Genomic DNA, 24476 nt, shown 5'->3' with positions numbered 1-24476 from the left:
AAAAATTCTCATTTAACCATGTATTTGTGTGCAAGTCTACTTAGATATTTAAGCACAAGTAGTTTCCCCTTACACTTGCTGTTTAGGTTACTAAAATGCTGAAAATTTTAACATCAAGTTATATATTTCATGGGAAAATACATGATTTTTTCATTAGATTCATATAGGTAAGATTTCACAATATAAATTTTTATTTGCTAAATTAAATTTTTATTTGTCATAGTATACATATAACTGGTACACAGCAGAGAAATACAAATTGCTATTACCTGTAACGTAGTGATGCTTTTCTAAAAACAATCTTACTGTATTAAATGTATCAGTTCAGTTTTGCACGTAGATAATACAAAGCCAGTCTATGTTTGTAGTTATATCTGTTGAATTCCACAGTATCACAAAAGTTTAAAAGAAGAACCTGGCCCATGCACTAATTACCAGCCCTACTAATGCTCTGAAAGTTCAGGTAGGGCATTTTTTATAGCTTACTAAAGATACACATGACAAGCAACATTTATTCTTCAGAATTATGTTGCTTTTTACCTTTTTGAAGGCCTGGTATCTTTTTGAAAATAATTAGGTGAAATGTAAGGATTTCACAAACACCTATGTCTGCCAAAAAATGGAAATGTTTTCATAGACATGAAAAATATTTTTAACAGCCAGCACAAAAGTGTTAGCTATACGTATAAATAAACTACAAGTAAACAGGAAAACACGTTCTCCTACTATGCAATATCAATGCACTACAGACACATCTATAGTGCACAAAGAAAAGGAAACAGCTCAGGGCAAGGTATTCTGATGTATGCATTAGGCAGTATGGTTTTGCCCATCAGCAAAAGAGATGTTATAGTCATTCATAAAAATCAGACTTTGCTACAATGTTTTCTAATGGACGAATCCTGCTTTAGATACAGAACTATGAATCTTTGCACAAGGTGCAACTGTGAAAACAATTTTTGCATGATGTGTTTACTATATTAAAATGTTTTGTTGTACCTAACCTTATGTTCACTTCCTGCAAATGTGTGACTAAACTGCCACGAGCACTATGGCCACCCCGTCCATTCTACTGATGCCATCATCTGTGATGCAAGGTGATCTGGATCAAGGAGTTCCTTTGGGTCAGAAATACCCTGACGAGTTTTGTGGCTTGGTCCTGTAAACTCTTGTACTAGTACAAATGAGAGAGACAGTGACATTGAGGGAAGCAGGAAAATCAGAAACTGCCACTGAGAAAATCCTCCATGTTACTTAAATTCAAGAGACTAACAATTGATTTAGACTGCCTGACAAACCTGGAGCGACATAGTTGTGACACCTAAATTAGGGATGCACAGCAGGTGATCTTAGCACAGCCCTCTGCGCTGTAAGGGGTGATGACATGCATCGACTGAGTCCTCCCATCCAAGAGAAGCTCAGCATATTATTCCTCTTCAATGTGAGCTGGTAAAAGAGTTCCATAGGGTACCAGGTATATTATCCCTACCATTTCACATTTACAAGTTCCAAAGTAAAGTAAAAGATGAAGTATCCAACTGCCAGACATGCAAATTTTGTCTGACAAAATCTATCAAGCCAGATTTTTTGTTCATGCATTACCAGGAAGAAAGAACTAAGAGTTAAAGCTTTACTAATAACTTGCTGAGATTTGCAAGAGTAGAATCTGCATTTTACTAGAGCTACATTAGCTTTTTAATCTAATGTAGTTAGAAACAACTTTTTCTTTTCTTCCTATTATAATCACTTGTAACTCAGAGCACATAAGAAAAAGAATAATTTGTTGAGTAAGATTCTTGTTTACACAAGTATTTCAGAGTAGAACTGAACTTAAAAAAAATAAAGCAGAGAGCTTCAGTACCTCATATTAATTCATGCTCCTGAGAAGATGCTAGGGAAATATTAAAGTTAATCTGAAATCTTCGATAGATTAATCTAAACCCTGTTATAATCTGAACAAGAACAATATTTTGGTAAACATATAAAAATGCAGGTATAGAGAAATAAATGATGTATATGTGCACCTACCTATTTATAGAAAGACAGAAAGACAAAGATAACTTGTTCCGTGGCTATAGTTATGCTTCATCTTTTATTAGTCATGAAAGGAACAGTGATACCTGCTTCCAAAGGAAAAAAATGCTTTTTGTTTTCTTTCCCCAGCTACACTAAGGAAAGTTGTCACCTTAAAATATTTATTTGAAGTGCTAGAACATTAGTTATGAGAAAAAGTACTTTTTTTTTTTCCTAGGAGATACAAGGTACATTTAAATACACAGGTATGTCTACAGAAAATGAAAAATGGACATTCAAGAAGAATAGCTCGATCTTACTGAATAAAAATATAATGGATTTTTGAAATGTTGTATTTTTAGAACTATTTTTTTCTAAAATATTGTTTTACAAGTAACAACATTGTCCTCTAATAAATTATTCCCTACAAATCTCTCTCACCTTATGCTTGTTGATTTTTTAAATTGTGCTGAGACCAGTTACACAATTTTAATAGTGATATCCATTGCGATTTTAGTATAAACAGCATTTGAATGAGTGTCCATCTGAGAAATGGTACATGTTGAGTAAAGCATACCTACTTTAAACCATATCAGCTATTATACACAAAAAGTTTATTTAAAAGAAAGCAAAACAAACCAGAACAAAAATCGCATTCAACAAAGGTTTTGTGAGAGACAGAGAAGATTTAAACTGTTAAAAGAGTCTGAGTAAAACCAAATGATAGTACTCGGAGCAACCTAGACCCAGGTGCCACATCTCAGGTGATGTGGGGAGCCCAGCGTCAGCCCTGTGCTGCCTGTATGACCCGCTGTTGGGAAAAGCCTCTGCAGCCCAAGGCGATTGACCCAGAGCGGCTCACATACACGCTGCATACGGTCCATCATTTTATGTGGATACAGATGTTTTTCCACTGTATTGTCGTGATTTCCAATTTAGGGTCTTTTTTCTTTTTCTTCTCCTGGCTTCTCTAACTTATCTGCATTTTTCTGCTCTGTACTATTCCTCATTTCATTGCTGGCTTTAATACCGGCAATGTTTGAGAAGTCTTTTTTCCATCTGCCAAACTTGGAGCTACACTTCAACATCCTGCCATGTTCCACAGTTTCTTGCAAGGGTACCTCCCTTGAAAAGTAACCTTGAGACAAATTGCAAAACAGCCTTGGTTTCCTATGAGGCAAGTACTGTCTCCTTGCTCTGAGACATTTTAATGTTTTTTTTTTTATAGTTCTTTAAGAAACAAGACTATTTCTTTATAGTATGTTAGACATGATGAAGGAACCATAATGCAGCCTAGCCTAGCAGACATATGAGTCTAGGCAATGATGTGGAGCGTGTGGAGGTGCCTAGAGATGGACAGGACAGGAGCATGAATGAGGTCTTGTGGCTGAGGGGCAAGTGAGGAAACTCCAGACCTGCCATTCTTGTATTCATATTGTCTGTGGAAGCAGCCCCCTCAACCTAGATTGTTCATATGTGTCTGTGAGGAAAAGACCTGATTTTCCACCCCAGAAGGAATTTGGCATAGGTGCAGTGTAGAAAATAGAAGAACAGGCCATGAAAAAAATGAGGAGTAACACAGACTAATTAACATATATCTGAAGAGGCCTTAGGACCTAATTACTATCACTATTTGAAAATGGGGATTATGTTTCCAAGCTGCTATAGAATAAACTGTTATCTCCTTGACTACCAGGTGCCATGAGTAAGGTCTTGAACTACACCCAAAAGTGAGGAATAAAAACAAAGTACTTTGTGATATAAATCAAATTCTAAGTAATGGGTATCGGAAGATTTTTTTCTCCATTTCTGAATCTCCTATTCAAAACTGTAGTCTGTTTTTCTTGAAGTGACTGATACTGGTCATTGTTCAAAAAAACATTGCTGGACTCGATTAATTTCTGGTTTGAGCTGGTATGAAAACGAAAAATAACAAAATCAGATTTTTGTTCCCTGATTTACCAATGTAATTTCAGTGTATGCTGAGACAACAAGACAAGTGAATTTGAAGGACTGGTTTACAAAACCTGCAAAAGAAAAAAGAGGTCAAATAAAATGTGCACACTTGCACACATGCCTACTAATGATGTTTATCTGGGCATGGAATTGCTCTTAGGAATGTTCAGTTGCTTTTTTAAATTTTAAATCTGTTTGCCTCTATGTTATACAGTGTGCACTAACAGCTAATGCATGCATTTGGGAATACAAATATTTACAGTATTTTTTTTGAAGTCTACGAAGAGTTATAGGTCAAGTATGAGTGCATACAATACTGTACCTTTTTTTTTGCTTTTAAAGGACTGTAAATGAGAAATAAATACAAAATATTCTTAAATACTTTTGGATTAAAATGACATGGGAATTAGTCATTACAGGATAATAAAACCTTATAACAATAATATATAATTTACCACTAGTACTGTGGAACACTTGAGCTTGCGTCATCGTATAAAGCATAAGAACTTGAGCTGGGATTCATGTTGTGATTCGGATTTGCATTCATGCGTCACCACTTCAACTAGGTATCTAAGCTCCTAGTATTAATGATGGAGACCCGGTGTTTGATTCATGGGCCCACATATGCATGTCTAGATCTATTTGAGATACACACGAATATCCCACTTAGCTACCAGCTGCCACTCTGCATGGTTCCCATTTAAGTAAGCCTCTGGAATTTCCCGTAAAGCCTGTGTCATATATGCCAATCCAATGAGGATGTCTTGGATACTCCAAGAAATCTTATGTGGCATCAGATACTTACTTTTGGGTGACTGAGTTGCTTTCTTAGGTATCTGTTTTCATATGAGCTGGACAACTTACTGAGTTTCATTAACTGTGTTGACAAAGGGCTCAGGCCACTTGCCCACAGAAAGACCTGAATCCCTTCAGTAGCTGGACACCAAGTAGGTTTTCTTGCAACATCTCAACTGTCGCTCATTGCTGGTATTTTAGCAATTGAATGTTACCCTGTATTTCCACTGACTGCATGACAGCTTAGATGTATAACACATATGTAATAGACATATAGCACATAGGTAAACATGTGTATGTAGACATATAGATTGAGATATCTTAATCCAACACTGAATCTTAACCTTGATGTTATGTCTAGATAAAATGCAGTTGTATGTATATCTGCATATACATACACAGCATTTCATATGTAGTTTTTCTGAGCTATGACAAGTAATTCCTACTAAAATTATCTGAGTTTACACTGTGGATTTTTTTTTACTTTTTGAAGAAAGAGAGAAGGGCAAATTCAACATTTTCTGTTTTACAGGGATCACAACTCGGAAGGCAGGACTTTAAATGCAAAACTCATAAAGTGCTGAGCAACAGTTTCATTAGTTGCTACCAGTTGTATGTGGGGTTGTGAACAGCAGCACAAAGTCCACATGGAGAGCAGTTACTCTTGGTTTACCCCAGGGGTTGATACTGTTTGACTTCTTCATTAATGACCTGGACAATGCAACAGAATGCACTCTCAGCACTGGTGAGACCATATCTGCAGTGCTGTGTCCAGGTCTGGGCTTGCAAGGACAAGGGAGACAGGGATGTACAGGATAGAGTCCTGCAAAGGGTCATGAAGATTGTTAAGGGATACATACATAGGAGAGGCGGAGACTACTGAGACTATTCAGCCTGGAGAAGATGCAGGGGGGGTCTTGTCAATGTGTATAAATACCTGATAAGGGGAGTAAATAATATGGAGCCAAACTCTTCTCGGTGGTGCCCAGTGCCAGGAAAACAGGCAATGGGCACAAACTGAAATGCAATAGATAACACAAACATAAGAACAAATTTTTTTTGCAATGCATATTCAAGCACTGGAACACTTTGCCCAAAGAGGCTGTAGAGTCTCCATTGTTGGAGACATTCAAATACTGACTGGACTCGGCCTTGGGCAACTTGCTCTGGTTGACTCTGCTCTGCACAGGGCTGGCCTAGATGATCTCCAGGATCGCCTTCCAGGACTTGGTGATTCTGTGATACCTAGTCAACTTATTTTTAACATAAAATATAAAAGGAAACATGATTTTGCATGACTATACAGGTGTTAAAAAAAAAACAAAACCACACAGTAAAAATATTACGCAAACAACTTTGCTAATACTCAGGCCTAAGATCAAAGAGGCTGATAATACACAAGCTATCGTAAATATAGCTATATCCACCAGATCCTTTATTCCAGGCTTGTGAGTGGGGATAAAGAAATGACAACGAGACACATATAACAAGCCAGACCTAAACAGTTACCAAAGACTGAGAAATAGTGTTACCAAACTAATCAGCATAAATGTCATATAATCAGCCACTGTTGTACATCCTGCTCCAGTTGTGTCTAAAGTGCTGCCATCGTTGGTTTGATGGATTTGCTTTACGTCACTGAGGTTCATCTTGTCTGGCATCCCTGCTGAGACAAATAAGAAAATATAGTATGATGCATGCCTTGTCACTACTGGCAACGTTATAGCTAGAACAAATTTAAATATCCTCAGCACACAGACTGTCACAGTTTGGTTTCTAATTCTCATGTTACTGCCAAATTCAAAATCCTTTATAATTGCATGTAGAAACACATACTATACTATACAGCTATTCATCGTTGAAACTAGTTCAGAGGCCTGCCAGCTCTGAACAAAGTTGTTCTTGTAAAAATATATCTCAACAAACATTTGCAGACTGAAGTGAACAGTTTTGCAGGTCCCAGTAGTACCTAAAAGTCCGTTGCTCACATCTTTCTTGGATTTTAAGGAAAAGGGAAATAATTTAATGTGAAATTGCTTGTGTCTGGGTCCCAATATTATTCCAAAATAACATATACCTGATGGAAGGTATGCAGCAAAGTATACTTGTTGCTGTATAAAACCTCCATTTTGGCACAATTTAAACAGACTTTACAACATTGTAAGGCAAAATTGTAAAGCTAACTTTAAACAGGAACTCTTTTACTGAGTTCCCAGCTGAATATTTGTACTTTTTTGTACCAAGATAAATATTTCTCTATCTCAAAACAGTGCCTTGTATGGAACAAGGATGTAATCACCCATTATATTTCCTCTGCCTGGTTAAGCAATCGGAGACAGAAGGTCTTGCAGAAGCTTTCAGATTTGACAGCATTGTCAGCTGCTTGTATTTGTTATGAATACTTCTAGACTGTCTTAGCTCATATAATAACTTGTAGCATGCCACTATCAATCAAAATTAACAAGTCCAAATTCAGTGTTATTACATGCAACAAATATTGACATTGTAATTACACTGAGACTGAAAAAGGCTTCGTATAAAGCAAAGTCAATATTTATGTAATTAGGTCAATACATATATAATTCAGAAGGTAAGCTCTACTGTTGGAATAGCAGCATTAGAAAGGAGCTTAGCTCTACTGAGCTGACATATTGATTTTACAGTCTGAGTTTCTGCATTATTATTAATTGTTTAGGTACTTCTTTCGGTATCATTAGGAAAGATGAATAAACTACTGATAATTTTTTATTATTATTCAAAGGGATGGTGATGAAGTTTAAAAATTTTAGTCAGGGTGCTATCTTCTTTGTTAAGCTGGTTTAACGCAAGCTACAGAGAACCCTTATTTTTAAAAGGAACAACTTTTTTGGTGCTTGTGTTAAAAATACTCTTTTCTCTAAAAGCAGCTTGAAAGCTGCTCTTTCTGAACTTGCTGTATGTACTCAAATCTCCTTCCTGTAGCTTTGAAAAAATGCATTAAGGGAAGAGTCAGCTAAAGTCAATCATGCTGTCTGAGAAACCTGCTAGAATGAATTTGTCTGCTTTGCTGCTGTACTTAGACAGCAGAATATACTGCTATTTTGTGTGGATTTATCGATCCAGTGCTCTTGCCCGGAATTTGTGAAAATTAGCTCTATGGGTACAATTCAAGTGGACATACAAGGAGGAAGAGTAACAATAGATGTTGAGAAGGAGGCAATACAACTTCTACTTATCATGCACATTCAGTACCCTGTCTAGAAAACGATCAGTCACTCAACACTTCACTGAATGGATGTTTGGTGGATCATCAAAGAGGGTACGTCAAGGTGCTTTTTTCTGGGAAGTTTTGATAGTAGAACAACAACAGAAAAATGGTTTGGGTCATTTCACCAGAGCGTTAGTGAGGATTTCCCATATTTGAAAGACTAATTTCAACAGAGAGTGAACAATTCAGCTCCCACCCCTGCAACAAAGCAGTTCACCAAGTCCTATAGGCATAACGGAACAGATTTTTCCCAGTGTATTTACAAATACGCTATCACCATAGTGAAAGACATGGCCTTATATTAAACATCCAGGATATCACTTATTATAAAAGATAAATATAATAAAAAGAAAAATATTACTAGATCTGGCAGTTAAAGGAACAACAGGGTTCAGCTAAAGTATGCGATCTGAATCTGAAGGCAATGTGACTAGATATTAATTACTGACTGGAGACTCAGGTTTAATTTCTAGTGAAAATTTCATTGACAATATTATGGAAAATAGGACGAGAATACATCTGATTTTATGGGAAATATTATCTCAGTTTTTCTTTTCTTTCCAGTCTTAAATACATACTGCAAACTTTGGAAGTTCCCATGAAAAGAGTGTTTTAAAAAAATGTCAAAACCTACCAATACATTTTCCTTTGATCAATCAAAATCCTGTAAAGTATTGAATATAATCTCTAATGTTACATGCATATACTGTTAGGACTGCAGTGCAAATGTACAGCGAGCCTGTTGCCTATTCAGTCAACCCCATAGGTCTACGCCACAACTTTGACTTTATTGAAATGAGAAGTTCAAAAAATATACTTAGAAATGTTCCTGTGAAAAAAGCACTGAAGAGAAGACCACGCCTAAAAAATAGTCTATTTTAACGGAACTGTGGGGTTTTTTTCCTGCAGAATGCTGTCTTTTTTTTTTAGCTATAACTATACAATATATATAAAACTATGTAAGTTTAATATATATAATATATAATTATATAAAATGTATATAATATATAACTATATAAATATAAAATAGATATACTTATATAACTATATATTTAATTCCTACACATAGGCTATACTTTCTATTTTAATAAGTAGTTTCTGTTGCCCATTACACATCAGGATTTAAACATATATGTCACCTTTCATATATCAAAATCAGTAACGAAAATGAAACTTTCCTTTAAATGAAATTAACTTTCATAGTTCACAGCAAACTTGCAATGAGATCTTTCCAAACATTTGTAGCTGAAGAGACTAAAACCAAAAGCAAACTTGTTTGATTTTAGTTTCCTCACATCCTAGAAGCTGAAATTATGTTATAGAAGAGACATTTAAGTTTCCCAAATATAAATGTCTACTTTAATATCAAAATCATACCAGAGATAATATTTTGACTGAAAAATGGCAAAATTCAGATATTTCAGCTGACATTCAGAGTTTTGTTCTGAAGAAAAGCTAAACATGCAGCAGAGCAGAAAATAAACCTCTTGGGAATTAAAATACAAATATAATGTTTGCATGAACATGTATTAAACAATGTTGCCAAGTATCACATACCTGTCCCCAGCATCACCTATGAAACTCAGTGGCTGCAATTTAAAGTATTGTCCTGCTCTGGTTTAGAAAAAAAAAAAAATCAGTAAAAGAATTTCACCGAACATCAATGATCAAGGGACTGGAACACCTCTCTTATGAGGAAAGGCTGAGACACCTGGGTCTGTTTCGCCTGGAGAAGAGATGAATGAGAGGAGATCTTATCAATGCTTATAAATATCTAAAAGGCGGGTATCAAGAGCATGGGGCCAGACTCTTCTCAGTGGTGCCTGGTGACAGGACAGGGGCAACGGATGCAAGCTAGAACACAGGAAATTCCATCTAAACATGAGAAGGAACTTCTTTACTTTGAGCGTGACAGAGCACTGGAACAGGCTGCCCAGAGATGCGGTGGAGTCTCCGTCTCTGGAGACATTCAAAACCTGCCTGTATGCGTTCGGGTCCAACCTGCTCTAGATGACCCTGCTTTGGCAGGGGGGTTGGACTAGATGATCTCCAAAGCTCCTTTCCAACCCCTACAATTTTGTGATTCTGTGATTGTGATAAATAGCACACTATCTCAATATAGTGTAAGAGCTGCAAAGTATTTCTAATGGTCTTTAACATCTTCTAAAGATATTTAAAGATTTTGAGAGGTAATACTGCTGGTAGCCTTGAGAGCTGACCTGTTATGTTCTCCAGAATAGCTATAGCAACAATACAATTTCTTTCCAATATTCAGCAAGAGCCTTTGATCTTCATTTGAAAAGTCAAACCTAAAGTCATGGAAGATTTTCATTTGACATGGAGCTTTTCTCCTGAGATTGTCAAACTATTACAAAAATGGGCTATGACTTTTGAGCAGTAGATGCTTGCCTACCAAGGGCCATGCTGGGAATTCAAGCATTTTAAACGTTTTAAATGGAACATCCTCTAATAATGGCCTAGGTTGAAACCCAACCATAAAGTGTTTGTGTAACTGTAGTCTAACATCAGACGTCTTGCTGTATCATCTTCTGTCTGCTGAGTAACATATATCAGAACTAACATGGCTCTTCAAGGGAAAGTGAAGCTGCCAAATGAGCTGCTGTGGGAATCCCATTGGATACAAACCCTTTCAAAGATCTGGAGAGCAGGAAGAACTGGATTTCTCTCGATGCATCATTTTTATGGTGTTCTGGAAGATTCAAAATACGGTCTTTATGGCATTTGCTATAGGCCTTAAATATAAGGAAGACTTTGAGTAAGGATGGAACTGTGTTTCAGATAGGAAAAAAATGCAGAAAGTGGCTTTTACAAGACAACATTCCTGTGAAGCTGTATGCAAAACTCTTCTTAGAAGGGCAAATAATTATTTCAATTGTTATATGTAAGCTAAATTTTGGGATCTTATAAGACATGAGCTGTGAAGAAAACCACTGATAAATAGTTGAAATGCTGTCCCAAAATTCATGAGAAAGATCATGAAGAAGCTTTATGAGAGGTTAAAGAAATACATAAAGGTCAGATGAATAGACCAAAAACCTGATGTGCTGTAGATGAATGTTTAAACATGAAGTTGGAAATGTAATTTGCAGTAATGGGGTACCTGGAAAAGGATGACATGTAGGCATCTTGGTAATGAATTTATAGATATCAGTAGGAAGCAATAATATTTTGGGGATGTAGAAGATAAACTTGGATGTAACTGATAAAGTAAACGGAAGAATTTGTAGGCAAAGCCAAAAAGAAGAATAGCATAATGAGTAACAGGAAGGAAGAGACTGTGATATCAGAGCAATGAGTTCAGGAATTTGCAGCTAGCAAGATCTAAGACAATTTCCTTACTGTGTCAAGTAAACATTGACACTAACTAATATCAACATATTTTTGTAATATGAAAGAAGACGTAATATTAGTTTGATTCCTGCAATTCACAATAATGAGGTCTCAATAATGACTTTATGCAGTTAAACTTCAAAAAAATGCATTACTTGATTTTAACAAAAAAGAAGTGGAGACAAAAAAAATATTTATTTTGCATTGTCATTCCATACATTAAAATGACATATTAGTTACCAAACCTTTTTTTTTTTTTTGATTGCCCAATCTTTTGCCATTTGGAACTTTCAGTTTCTAATTGATGTCTCCTCCCTGCCTTTTAATGATTTTTTGCCAGGTCTTATTCCTGACTACATAATATCATGAAAATGCTTCAGAACATAGTTATACTAACTAGATCACAGAACTGTGTTTAAATACCTCAGACAGGCTTCAGTTTATATGTAGCAGTTGCTGTGAAAACTTGCATTTAAAATACTATATAGATTCCTTTTTTGAACAGTAACTATATGTAAGAAAAAAATATGCAGTATCTGTCAGATCATTCCCCAGCTAGTGTGTTTAAGTCATTAATCTTAAAAACATCACAAAATAGTTATAAGTGTCCAGTGCTTAGAAAGAAAAGTAGAAACGATGGACCACCTCTACTATTATTTGAAGACTCTTCCATGAGAAGTTTGTATGATGTTGGATATGAAGTCTCAATGAGGGGAGAAAAAAATGTCTGAGAAGAACTATGTTGTGAAGGATACCTGGCAAAGGACTAATTTCTTGAGGCCATTTTTGTGTTTTTATGACTCCATCTGTACTTGGAAAAGCTAAGGGATGTCCCTAAAAGGAAAGCATATGCTATATTATGCTTCAACATATGTCTTACAGTACACTTATAGCAGTGCATGTATTCACCGTCTTCGGGAAATGTTGTAGTGCAACTTCTGCCCTGTCCATTGCTCAGTTAGTGAAATGGGAAAGAGCAGGGGGATCGGAATGGACAATCTCAGAGTTCCTTTCCAACCTCAACAATTCTGTGATTCTATAAGTTTTAAATGTTTCACAATTCAGCGCTAGTCATGAACAAACAAGCAAACAAAAAAGCCCCACTGGATTTCACTAGCAAGTAGTGCAGAGGGAAGGAACCTACATTGCTTTACCATTCTTTGACTATACCACTTTTGAAGATGTGAAGTGATATGAGAGATATGTCTGCTGAGGATTTAGTCAGGAATCAACCTAGTGAAAAATATCTCTGCTTTGTTTAGTTTAACTTTCAGTTAATGAAGGAGAAATTAACAGACGCTAAAGAAATGTCAAAATTTTCAAGCATTTTTCCAATGAAGCTTTGAGGATCTTTAGGCTTTAATTTTAAAGAAAAATAAATTATCTAGCATTGCACGTTAGTTTGCCATATCTGAATTACAAATCAGTTTACTCAGCTGAGCTGCTTAATACTTCAAACTTGTTGTCTTTCAGTGAAGCTCCATTTGCTACAAGGTTCATGAGGAAAGAACAGAAGAGTCAACGTTATTCATTTAGAATGAATGAAAGCTTTTCCATTATGGAATCTATTGTTATATAAACATACATATAACTGCTGCCTGATCAGTCAAATTAATGAACTAGCACAGAAAACAGGCTTCACTGGTACTAAAATTGTGTGTTGTAAACCGATTTTCGTTCCTATCCCCTTGTGTCTTTCTGTGAGGTCTAAAATCTTAATTTGGGTGCAATAAATTATTTTATCTGATTGTGCCAATTCCAATAGCTTATCAGTAAATGTAACATGAAAGAGAAAAGAAGGTTCAAAATCACAATGAACAGATTTTGCCAAAACAGTAATTTCTCTGTTTCACTATTTGAGTCTGCCTGTGACCATTGCCTGATGCTTTTGAGGTGGGAGAAGCAATACGATATAGTGAAAAAATTAAATAATCAGTCAGTTGGGACTCCTAACTTCTGGCATTCAGTGATTAATGTGTGCCTTGGAGCATAGGGATACATATTTATTATCCTTGTAAAGTACATTGAATGATTCTCATAATTCTTATAAATTCTTGCTACTTTTTCTACAGCCACTTTTTGCCTTATACAAGGAGAAACCAAACCAAAGCAATGAAAGCCAAAATAAAAAAAAACAACAAACTGAAAATGTGCTTGCACCTCTGTTGTATGAGATCATTTTTAAGTGTGAAGGCCAGAGTCCTTAAAATACATCCATTAAAAACAATTCAGGAAAGCTTTTTTAAAATCACAGATGAGCTCATATTTTGGCAGAGCAGAATTTCATCTGCTTTGCTATATTGGTTGTATGGGTCAGTTTGTGTCAGAAATGATAAGCTTAAATGCGAGCACCATCTCAAATGCAGCATAAAGGAGCATAATGCTGATGTTGAAGTGGTGAGTTTAAGAAGATAACAACAGATGATATGTAAGGCGCGATTGATTCCACTTAGTTTTTCATAGCTGTACAGTCTACATCTACAGCTAGGATTCACTTGGTTAAACATAGCTGTCTACAGACATTTTAGATGCAGGGGAGGGGAGCTATCGCAGTTGGCATACAGCTGCCCATCCAAAAGAAGTCTGATTCTTATCCCTTTAAGAGTGACATGGACATCCTAGAGCATCTCCAATGGCTTTTGGCACTTCGGTTTAGCCAACTGAATCCTGCCCTGCATCAAAGCTAGTTACTGCAACTCCCATTATAGTGAATGTAGAGAAATAAGTAAATACAGAAAAGGAGATGAAGTATCCAGACATAGATATTTAGTCTGAATTTGGACAGATGAATCCTATGCTTACTCACACAACAGGTTCATCACTATGTTACCAGTGAATATTTTCAGACATATTCCCTGACATTATGCTTTGTGTCTTATATTTTCACTTATTCCTAAACGCCTCCCCTTCTCCCTTTAAATATTTTTGTTTTCAGCATCTGGTGTTGAAGTGCAGGAGAATGGAGGGCTGCCATATTGCTATGAAAACAGTGAATGTCCGATGTGTGCAAACATCTCTGAGAAGCCAGTACTTCATGAAAGTGTTTCCTGCTAAAGTACAGAAAGAGTCATTGCAGCTATATTTACATAGCTAAATACACATCCCAGAAAAGGAGATCCTTTGGGCAAAGTGGTGTTGAGTGGCTTATGTCTACCGTGCTCAGAGACAGCAATACCTAGAAGAAACTGCTAAATAAATTACCAATACCCAGTACAATGCCCTGAATCTCCTTCAAGCCACACGCAGTAGTCTCCTTGGGTCAAAGACCCAGTTATCAGTTTGCTTGTTTTGAGTTCAGAGTGCCTGAAAAAACCACGAGGGCTGTGCTGCAACCCACCAGGTGGTGTTTTTATAACATGAAACTGAAGCAGTACATTACAGGCTCTGGGATATGATATCCAGGCATGGGAAAGTGTTTTGAAAATAAAAATCCTGCTGTTGAGGGACTTTGTAGGGCAGAGAAATCCAAGCCTTCGGCCGTCTGGTTTGTGTTGCCTTTTGGAAGCAGTCCTTGGAATGAATTATCCACAGAACTTGAGGTTTGTTTTGGAGGGTCAGAGATGGGTTTCCTTAACTCTGAGCCATGGAGTGAACTAACATTTATGCAATGTGGACAACGGGAACTGAAACCAGGAGAAAACTCACAAGCTATGTTACTTGACAGCATAGATATAGCCAGTGAAATCACTGAAATTTGGAGAATTGCTTACTATATTAGGAAGGTTCTGTACTGTGATATAAATTCTAGCAGCAAATTCTTAACGTCCTCATGAGTCCCACCTCTGTAATTGTCCAGTCATTTCTTTCATTGAAATGCAATTTTGGGTTTTCATGGCCGCTCCTAAGAAAAGTAGCTCAGGAAACCTGTATCAGATCCCAAACAGGACTTTGAGTAGGAGTACCAAAAGAATGAACCTGATCTATACACTACAAGGCAATGTGGAACAGGGAGATGGTGCTCACTTAGGAGCTAAGTCAACTGAAAATTTACGTTTACCTTGCCTCCATAAAGAGAGATAATCAATGACTAGGAGTTTTGTGTCCTTAAGTGAAGTGTGGTGGTAATCAAGCCATCATTAGATTTCTTTTTATCTCAGAGTAGCTTTCTTGTGCTTTATCCAATCTATTCTTAAGTGACAGAGCTTTCACCAGTTTCCCCAAGGAAAACTATGTCACTGGCCATATAATGCATTATGCTGTAGCTGATGCAGGTAAGAACTCTTTGAAACACAGTGTACTGAGCTGTTATTAGCTTTTGCTCTCTGCCTATGCACTAAACATAGATACTGTTATGAAGAAAGTTTTTGGAATAGGTAATTGGTACTTATTTGGAGGAAATAATTTGATCTAAAATCATCCTTTTTGACTTTATGTATTTTAAAGATCATTGTAATAATACACAAATCAACACAAATAGCAATTATAAATGCATGGGGAATATCAAGACGCAAGTAATCTCACCTATAAACAAAGGAATAGTATTACTGTTATTTGTTAGAAAGCAATTATGAAGTCTGCCTAATGGCATTAGCTAAGAGAATTCTTCATGGTTAACCATATATTAGGAAATGAATCCAACGTATCATGTTTAACTGCACATATTTTATGAAATCTGTATATATGAGAAATAGAGTGTAACCAACGATCTTAGCATAAGTCTGGCAAGTCATTTTAACTACAAGAGCAGCAGACATTAAGTCTCTAGTCTAGCATTTGAAAGTTTTCTTTCAAAGTTGACAGTGGCATTTGTTTCACATTATACATTAATGAACATTTCCATTTAGAAAACAAAGCTTTTATGAGTTAATGTAACACAAACAAATGGCATCACAAACAAAAACGTTTCCATTTATTTCACATTCTTAAGAATGAGAAAGAGATAGCATTATTTTTCAAAATGGTTAATGTATACTTTTTTACTTGTAGGTCAGTTTTAGCATGTATGAAAATATTAGAAGTCTAAAAGACTGTTTTATTTTGCATCTGAGGTAGAGAGAACCACAGTAACCTTCATTAGATCTATTCCTATTGCTTTCTCGTGCAATAGCTTCTAAATTCCTGTTCATTATAACTTTAATGCTCTAGAGTGCTGGAAGCAGCATTGTCAATAACACCTGCTTTAAATGAAGAAATCCATCTTTTCAATCCTTTTCACTATTCAGGAACTTCTAATCTTTATCATTAACCTATGCAAAGGCTTCATAATCAATACAAAATTATAATAGGGCTAAAGTCCTGTAAATTAGACTGGGTAAAAGTAAGCAAATTCTTCATTCTTTGAATTTTCATCTGATCAGTACTAATTTCCTTCCTAAGAGACAGATATCCCATATAAATTACTGTCCTTTGAAACAATTTATCCATGTGATTATTTTTTTACTTTGCTGTAGGAGGTTTATAATCAACAATTCTGGTTTATACAAAACTACCATCTAGAAGAGAGAGGTGAATTTTGAAATTCCTGAAAGCAATGTTTGTACTTGGGTTGAGGCAGAACATTACCAATTAGGCCCGTTAAGAAAATGAAATGTTTTTCAATTTTATTTTTTTTTAGATCATTCAGATCCCCAAGATTTATGGCTCAATTTCACTGTAGAGTTCATTATTTTACTGTTTGAGTGGATGCTGTTTTTAAATAAAGGTATAAAATCAGCCTTTTACAGAAGAGAAATCTGAACTAAATTAATTTCCTTGTTAAGATGATGAAGTAACTTCCAATTTTTTTCAGGTCAATCCACCTAGAATTCCAGTCATTCCACTTTCTGTTAAAAGAAACATAGCCTGTAGATTAGCTTAATCCCCCCAAACACTGATACATTAAACTGTCCTTCTTAATTTTAGCTGTAAAACATATTTAATGACATATTTCCACAATTTAAGCTGATTAAAGACTGATTAAGCAGGTCTGCTTGCAGTTATTTCCTCATCATGTCTTCCAGGTGTGGGCTATAAACCCACCTGTTGCCATGCTCTGGCATGTGCAAGATCCCTGTAGTGAACCTGTTCCCAGAGGTGAGCCATCAGATCTGTGATTTTTCTTGCTGAGCTGGTTTTACTGCAGCTTGAGCTTACTTTTAGAACCACCCCACGGTGGGATCAGATAAGTGCTGGCAAGAGGAAGAAGGATCATGCTGTTATAATCCGGGAAAGGACTTAAGCTGTCAGCTAACCATAACATCGTAAAGCACCCAGAAACAGACTGAGAAAAATGTATAATCCACTGTTGATATCTGACCTGAACCACATCAAAAACTGAATTACTGACAAAAAAGGAAGTGTAGAACAGTAAAGAAGGTAGACATGCTTGCCTCCGTTCCTTCACTGTAAACAAAAGCACAGTTTTTCTCCTTACAAATAAGAATGCAACACTGAGATTCTCTTTGGTTGCTGATATCTCTTCCTTTCTGGGATAACTTTTGGTTCCTCAAGTCTTAGCTATTATGTTGAAAAGGTATCAAAAAGCATATGACTGAAAAGAATATAGTTCCTGAAGTCTTCTTAGAAATGCATTTTCTATTCAGATTATGAGGTTTAAAAAATAAAATTTTTGATAGAAAATTTTGCTCTCCGATTTTCATTTCAGAGACAGTCCTTTCTGGCAGAGTTTTCAATTTCTTTCAGGGTAGATGAATGCCTGTGATAAATACTGTGGTGCTTGATGACGTATATTGATCTGCATCCCTCAGTGTGTTCAGTGTTATGAAATGTCATCGGAAGTCTTGTGTCTCAGTGCATCCCACAAGTACAGTATCTTTGATCTGAAGTCACTAAAAATGGAGAGTTAAAGATCAAAATAGGTGCATTCTTTAAGTTTGCAGATAACCGTCAGGCAATTCAAAGACTAAACCTGGAACCTGTAGCAGTTTCACCTCGCTCTAGGAAAGCTGGCCTTGCAGAATTCATATCAACATACAGCCTTCATGCAAATATATGGTTCCAGTTCAGCAACGCACAAATAGTGCTGCTTCTGTTTGGCTCCCATGCATCTGTCCCTGAACGGAAAAAAACTTCTTTCCCCTTCATGCTCCCATAGCCCAACAAAGCTGACTGTTGACTTGATTGGCTCTGGTCGACTGACTGAGGGAAAGTAGTTTCTAAGAAAAGTAAGATATCAGTCTCCAGGCTTGTAACAAAAAAAGTGAATAATGTAATAACAAGTCTCAAGATAACATGTGTAAAAAAAAGGAAAAGAAAGACTGAGGAAAAAAGATTATTTCCTTGTTTTCCAGATTGGGAGTGTGGATATGAGGGTAGCCAAAATAAAAAGAAAACCTATATGGTTTCAAGAGTATCTTCTTAAAAATACGTAAGCCATGTATGTTCCTTACTTCTAACTGAAGGGGAAGGCTCATCTAACTTAACTAACTTAAGCGTAAAGAAACGGAACTGCTATGTCTGGTTAATTTTATGATTTAGATATATTTTCAAAACAGGTTTTTAGTCACAATGCAGCTCTTCAAAGAGAACGGAAGTACAGATGGATGAGAAACAGCTGAACTTTCGCAGTTTAGGTTTTTAGCCTGAAGATATTGATCCAAGAGAGAAAGAATTGAGTAAACAAAGAATGAGGGTTGAAAAACAAAGAGAAGAGAAGAGTGAAAGGTGACCTCTATCTAAAGTAACACTGTGTAAACCTGTAAGTTAAAGGCACCATAAGTTTGCACTTTTCTTTTTGTTGGGAGGCACTAATTTTGGCTTTAAAACTACTTCCAGTGGGGCATGGCAAGTTGACCTGTACCACTGTCAGTGAAGAGGCATGTGAAAATATTAAAGAGACTAGCTTTTCATGCATGATTAGTCATGGGAACTAAGGGGATACACTGTGGAGTCATTCTCTGAGCTTTCCTTTCATTTTAAGCTACTAAGTTCTTATCCTGCCCGCTCACAGTCCTTTAAGCATAAATGTTCTACTTGAACCCAACTAAGTGTCAACAGACCAAGACCATCCCCAAGACCACCACGCTCCTGTTCTCTGTTGAAGCATTAGCACTTGGCAGGAGAAGCGGAAATGATAACAGTCACCTTGGCACACATCACCACTCAGATTTTTCTTCTTTTAGATGAAGAAAAGGAAGGTTGGACTCAGATCCCACAGTCAGTGCAGCAGAGAAAGCTTTGCAAGAAGCCTGTACCCAGAAGCTTATGAATGTATACCAGACAACATGAGAACAATAATTCACTTCCCTGACCTTCTGTGTATGTTTCCTAGGTATTTTTTTAAGTTGAGATACATACCTTAGTACAGCTGTAATTTCTTGGGAATTAACAGAGAGGGGAATCCTTCTAGGGGAGCAGAGCCTGGATATGAGACAGTTTAAAGCATATGATAACTCTTGGGGCCCTGAAACTCTTTTTGTTTTCGGATAGTCCTCTTCCAGAAACTGGCAGCTGAATAATGACAGGACTGCTCTACAGAAAACCAGAAATTTGTTTTTCAGCCTGATGCCAGGGATTTGTGATTTTATGTAGAGATTAGAAGCCGTGAAGTCACTGGCATATGTTTCAGTGATTGTTCAGGATGGAGAAAGCAAAACCTGGTGCAGATTATACCTTTTTCTAGCAATACAGCCAGTCCTGAAGCAATCTATCTTCTCAGGAACATTAGGCCTTTCCCTTTCGAGGGACTCCAAAAGGGAGCTCTGAAGGAAATTAGAATGTGTATAGGGTGAAGGATTAGAGTGACTGGATCATGAAGTAAAAAAAAAAAAAGTTCACTATATGGTGAAAAAAGCCTACATCTTAAGAAAAAAACCTGAGTTATTTACTTAGATCTTCTCTTACACACTAAATGTCAAAATAACTACTTGTATACTTAAAAGCATTTATCTTGGGAACTATATCCAAGTTGGGTTTATTTTTATTTTACCACTGATACATATTTGTTAAAGGCTTATGGCAAAATCAGCAGATGAGGTCACACTTCAAGGAAAGGCAGCAATGGAGACATTAAAACAGGTATACTACTGAACTAATACCATCAAAATCTACAGTGTAAGAGACCAAGACTAAAGTTACACAAACTAGAAACTGGGCATGAAAAGATGGAAATTCTTACAAAACTAAAAAGGCAGAATTGGAGCAGAATGAATGAATGCATTCAAAAGCTAATGTAAGTTAAATGACAAAGGAAATTCTCCAAAAATAGTTCAGCAGAATAAGCAGATGAACTAAACTGCTGAAAAGACAGACTCTAAGTTTTTAATAAGTCAATAAAACTATAAGTCTAGGAATGTCATGTAAGCTTAAGTGGTAGTCATATCACCTCTTTCCTCCCTTGTGGTGTGCCCTCCTTCTGTGTGCCCTCTCTTTCCTTCAGGCTCACGGATGAGTCATATCATGCTCCTCCATCATCCTCCTCCACACAGTCTCAGGATATGTTCAGTACACTCTGGTCATGCTCCACCAGTTTTTACAGTCAGCAGGGAATTAGGGAGCAGCAGAGCTCCTCAACATGTGCAGCAGGAGAAGAGTATCAAACTCCAGCACAGCCCTGGACACTGAATCAAGTTGGTATCTCCTTGCTTTGCCAAGAAAGCTGCCAAGAAACACAGCTCTGAGTTTGGGACCAGGCTTACAGAACTTTGAGAGGTGAGATGAATTCTCCCAGGGGTTGCTGCTATGTCTATCTGAGCACTGAGTGTGACTCTAGTACAGACCACGCTTGTGCTGGTGGGGTTCAGTCCTGCAGCACCTGAACAGGCCTGGCTTGGTGAATGGAACAGTTTCTGTTGACTGCCCAGTGATCCCCAGGCAAAGTGAGGTGTTGAATCCAACCCAGGTCCATCCAGGAAGTCCCGTCAGGAACAACAGGAAATGGGGACAGATACAGGACTGGAAAAGAAGTTTCCTTCCACATTGTTCTGAGGCCATCCAGGAGACAGGACTGTAGATAATTACATCCACAGAATAACTCAAGGAAGGCCTAGGTGTGCCAAAATGAGCTGAAATCATAGAATCATAGAATGTGTTGTGTTGGAAGGGACCTTTAAAGGTCATTTAGTTCAACCCCCCTGCAGTAAGCAGGGACATCTTCAACTAGATCAGGTTGCACAGGGCCTCATCTAGAGCCCTGAAATGGGGTCTTGGGTCCATGGCCAAGAAGGCATGGGTGGAAGCCACAGGTGACGCTGGTCAGGGCCATTGAGGCTTAGATTAGGGGACACGGGTATACCTCTGTAGCAACTATCTGAAAATAGACCTTAATTGTGCAAGTTTCACAGAACCCCCAGGCCGCAGGCAGCACCCCAAGAACTCATCCACTTTCTGGAAGGGTGTCTGAAGCTGCAAAATGTTTTTGTTTCACTTGTTCCTCTGAGTATGGTACAGGCACACAGTTTGGACCACACAGTGTGGTACCCACACACTGCTGGGTACAGTGTCCTTCACACAGCACAAGTCTCCCTTCATTCCTCCTGTTGTGTGCACCCATCTCAGCCCTCTCCTGCTGGAGTACCAACTGTGGGCTTTAGAAGAGACAGGCAGGTTGTTAGAGCCAGCCTCAGGATGTTCCTGCTGACACTGGGGGGACATGCCAGTAGCTGCTAGGGCACTCTCTGGGGATTATCTCCAACCCGTTTTTCTAGAATACAATCTGCCTGTGAATGACTGTGGTCCTCTAATCTGTATATATTGCTGTGAACTTTGTCCTCCAGATGAACATATGGTAGGAAACTGAGAAAGCATCTGGGAACAGCAATACAGTAGTCAGTCATTATGAAGGACTTACATGCTGGTTTTATTTCTTCAAGTATATGTGGAGAGACCCTGCATCCAGCTGCTCATGGACTACATCTCTGTTCCTAGCCAACATTCAATGGAGGAGTCTGAGAAACACAATCTTCCCAAAGAAAAAGAGGCCTTTGAGACACTTGTCTGCTGACAATATGCAGTGAGTAAATATCTTTCTCCAGAAAAGTCTGGAGATAGGAGGAGGAAAACCAGACATCCTTCTAAAAGCTATTCTCTATGAACTCTTACTAAGAACTTGTCAGTGGGTCTCTCTCCCGGCTTCCTTACCACAAAATGTCTCCGGTTCAAGTTCTCCTGAGGAAATGAAAGCATCCCCTTTCACTGTTTTAGGTGTCAGCCTTACAGCAGGTGGCTGTATTGGGATTACACAGCTTTGAAACAGGAAAAAGGGGCTAGTCAAGGCCTTTCTCTTAAGTCGATGTCCAGGTTTTTATTTTTAGTTGTAAATTATCCATTGCATATATAAAACATGCTAGGAATTTCAGGGATGCATAACTCTCTTCATAGAATCATAGAACCATTTTGGTTGGAAAAGACCTTTAAGATCATCAAGTCCAACCTTTAACCTAACACTGGCAAGCTACCACTAAACCATGTCCCTCAGAAATACATCTACACGTGTTTTAAATACCTCCAGGGATGGTGACTCAACAACTTCCCTGGGCAGCCTGTTCCAACGTTGACAACCCTTTCAGTGAAGAAATTTTTCCTCATATCCAACCTAAGCCTCCCCTGGCACAACTTGAGGCAGTTTCCTCTTGGCCTATTGCCTGTTATTTGGGAGAAGAGACCGACCCCCACCTCTCTACAACCTCCTTTCAGGTAGCTGTAGAGAGCGATAAGGTCTCCCCTCAGTCTCCTTTTCTCCAGGCTAAACAACCCCAGTTCCCTCAGACACTCCTCATAAGACTTGTGCTCCAGACCCCTCGCCAGCTTTGTTGCCCTGAGGTGCTCTAGCACCTCAATGTGTTGTAGTGAGGGGCCCAAAACTGATCATGGTATTTGAAGTGCAGCATCACCAGTGCCTAGTACAAAGGGACGTTTGCTTCTCTAGTCCTGCTGGCCACCCTATTTCTGATACAGGCTAGGATGCTGTTGGCCTTCTTGGCCACCTCGGCACACTGCTGGCTCATATTCAGCTGGCTGTCAAGCAATACTCCCAGGTCCTTTTCTGCCAGGCATCTTTCCAGCCACTGTTCCCCAAGCCTGTAGCGCTGCATGGGGTTGTTGCAACCCAAGTGCAGGACCTGGCACTTGGCCTTGTTGAATTTCATACCATTGGCCTAGGCCTATTGATCCAGCCTGTCCACATCACTGTGTAGAGCCTTCCTACTCTCAAGCAGACCAACACTCCCACCCAACTTGGTGTCATCTGCAAAGTTACTGGGGGTGCACTTGATCCCCTTGTCCAGATCGGCGATAAAGACATTAAACAGAACTGATCCCAGTACTGAGCCCTGGGGAACATCACGTGTGACCGGCTGCCAACTGGATTTCACTCCATTCACCACAACTTTTTGGGCCTGGCCATACAGCCAGTTTTTTACCCAGTGATTCATACACCCATTCAAGCCAAATGCAGCGAGTTTCTCCAGGACAATGCTATGGAAATGATGTCAAAAACCTTTATGTTTCCGCTATGGAAACAGAGTGGAGCACTTTCTGTGTGGCTGTGTTCCCTGCTATATAGACTGAGCGTGTGGGGAAAAAAAAAGGCTAACACTGTTAGCTACTAGAGAGGACTGTTTCTGGAGAAGACCTCAGTGTAGGAATGTAACAAGTGAACGCAGCCAGCAGGGTTGCTGACAGCGACCCGGACAGGACCCTCTGCCTTCCAGCGTCTTACACTGATTTGCCGATTCCACCAAATGGGCAGGAGAACACAATCCTACCAGAAGATGCTAATCCATTTGAGCAAAACCACTGAAAATCCTCAGATTTATGTGTAACAAAAGATTATTTCAATAGCCCGACAATTTGGCCATATGTGTGCTGATACTGTCACTGAAATGTGCACTTGCCACTTGATCCAATCATCCCGTGCTGTAGTCTTTCCGTTCTCCAAGTGTCTCTTTAAACAACTTAGTCTAGATCTGATTTATAGTAATATATTTCTTTGGTGGAGATTAAAGGCAGATGAAAATACTGCAAATAATATGCCTTTTGCTTGAGTAATCTAAGTCTTTTCCATGGGAACCTATTCCTTTGTTCAGTATTAACATTGAATTTCATATTAAAATATAAGGAATTGAGATTTTGGTTGGACTAGAGGATCTGAAAGGCCCCTTCCAACCTAGGCAATTCTACGATTCTGTGATTCTGTGATATCAGCCAAGACTATGTAGGCTTCTACAAACATTGGTTT

At 38.0% G+C, this 24476-nt stretch overlaps 1 protein-coding gene across 4 annotated transcripts in view; it reads right to left on the bottom strand.

Moving 5' to 3' along the window:
• Positions 1 to 202: 202 nt before the first annotated feature.
• The window catches only part of GPC5 (glypican 5), a 738578-nt gene continuing 714304 nt past the window's right edge, over positions 203 to 24476 (bottom strand). The window contains exon 8 of one of the 4 annotated variants that reach the window (XM_063336223.1): positions 203 to 6430. In XM_063336223.1, coding sequence (XP_063192293.1) covers positions 6270 to 6430 — 161 coding nt within the window. In that variant the 3' untranslated portion in view covers positions 203 to 6269. The remainder of the gene's footprint in view (positions 6431 to 24476) is intronic. The other 3 variants (XM_063336233.1, XM_063336265.1, XM_063336257.1) reach the window with 3 other exon arrangements.

The sequence above is a fragment of the Chroicocephalus ridibundus genome, chromosome 1, assembly GCF_963924245.1.
Source record: "Chroicocephalus ridibundus chromosome 1, bChrRid1.1, whole genome shotgun sequence".
NCBI lineage: Eukaryota > Metazoa > Chordata > Aves > Charadriiformes > Laridae > Chroicocephalus > Chroicocephalus ridibundus.
This window is presented reverse-complemented; position numbering and strand designations above follow the sequence as displayed.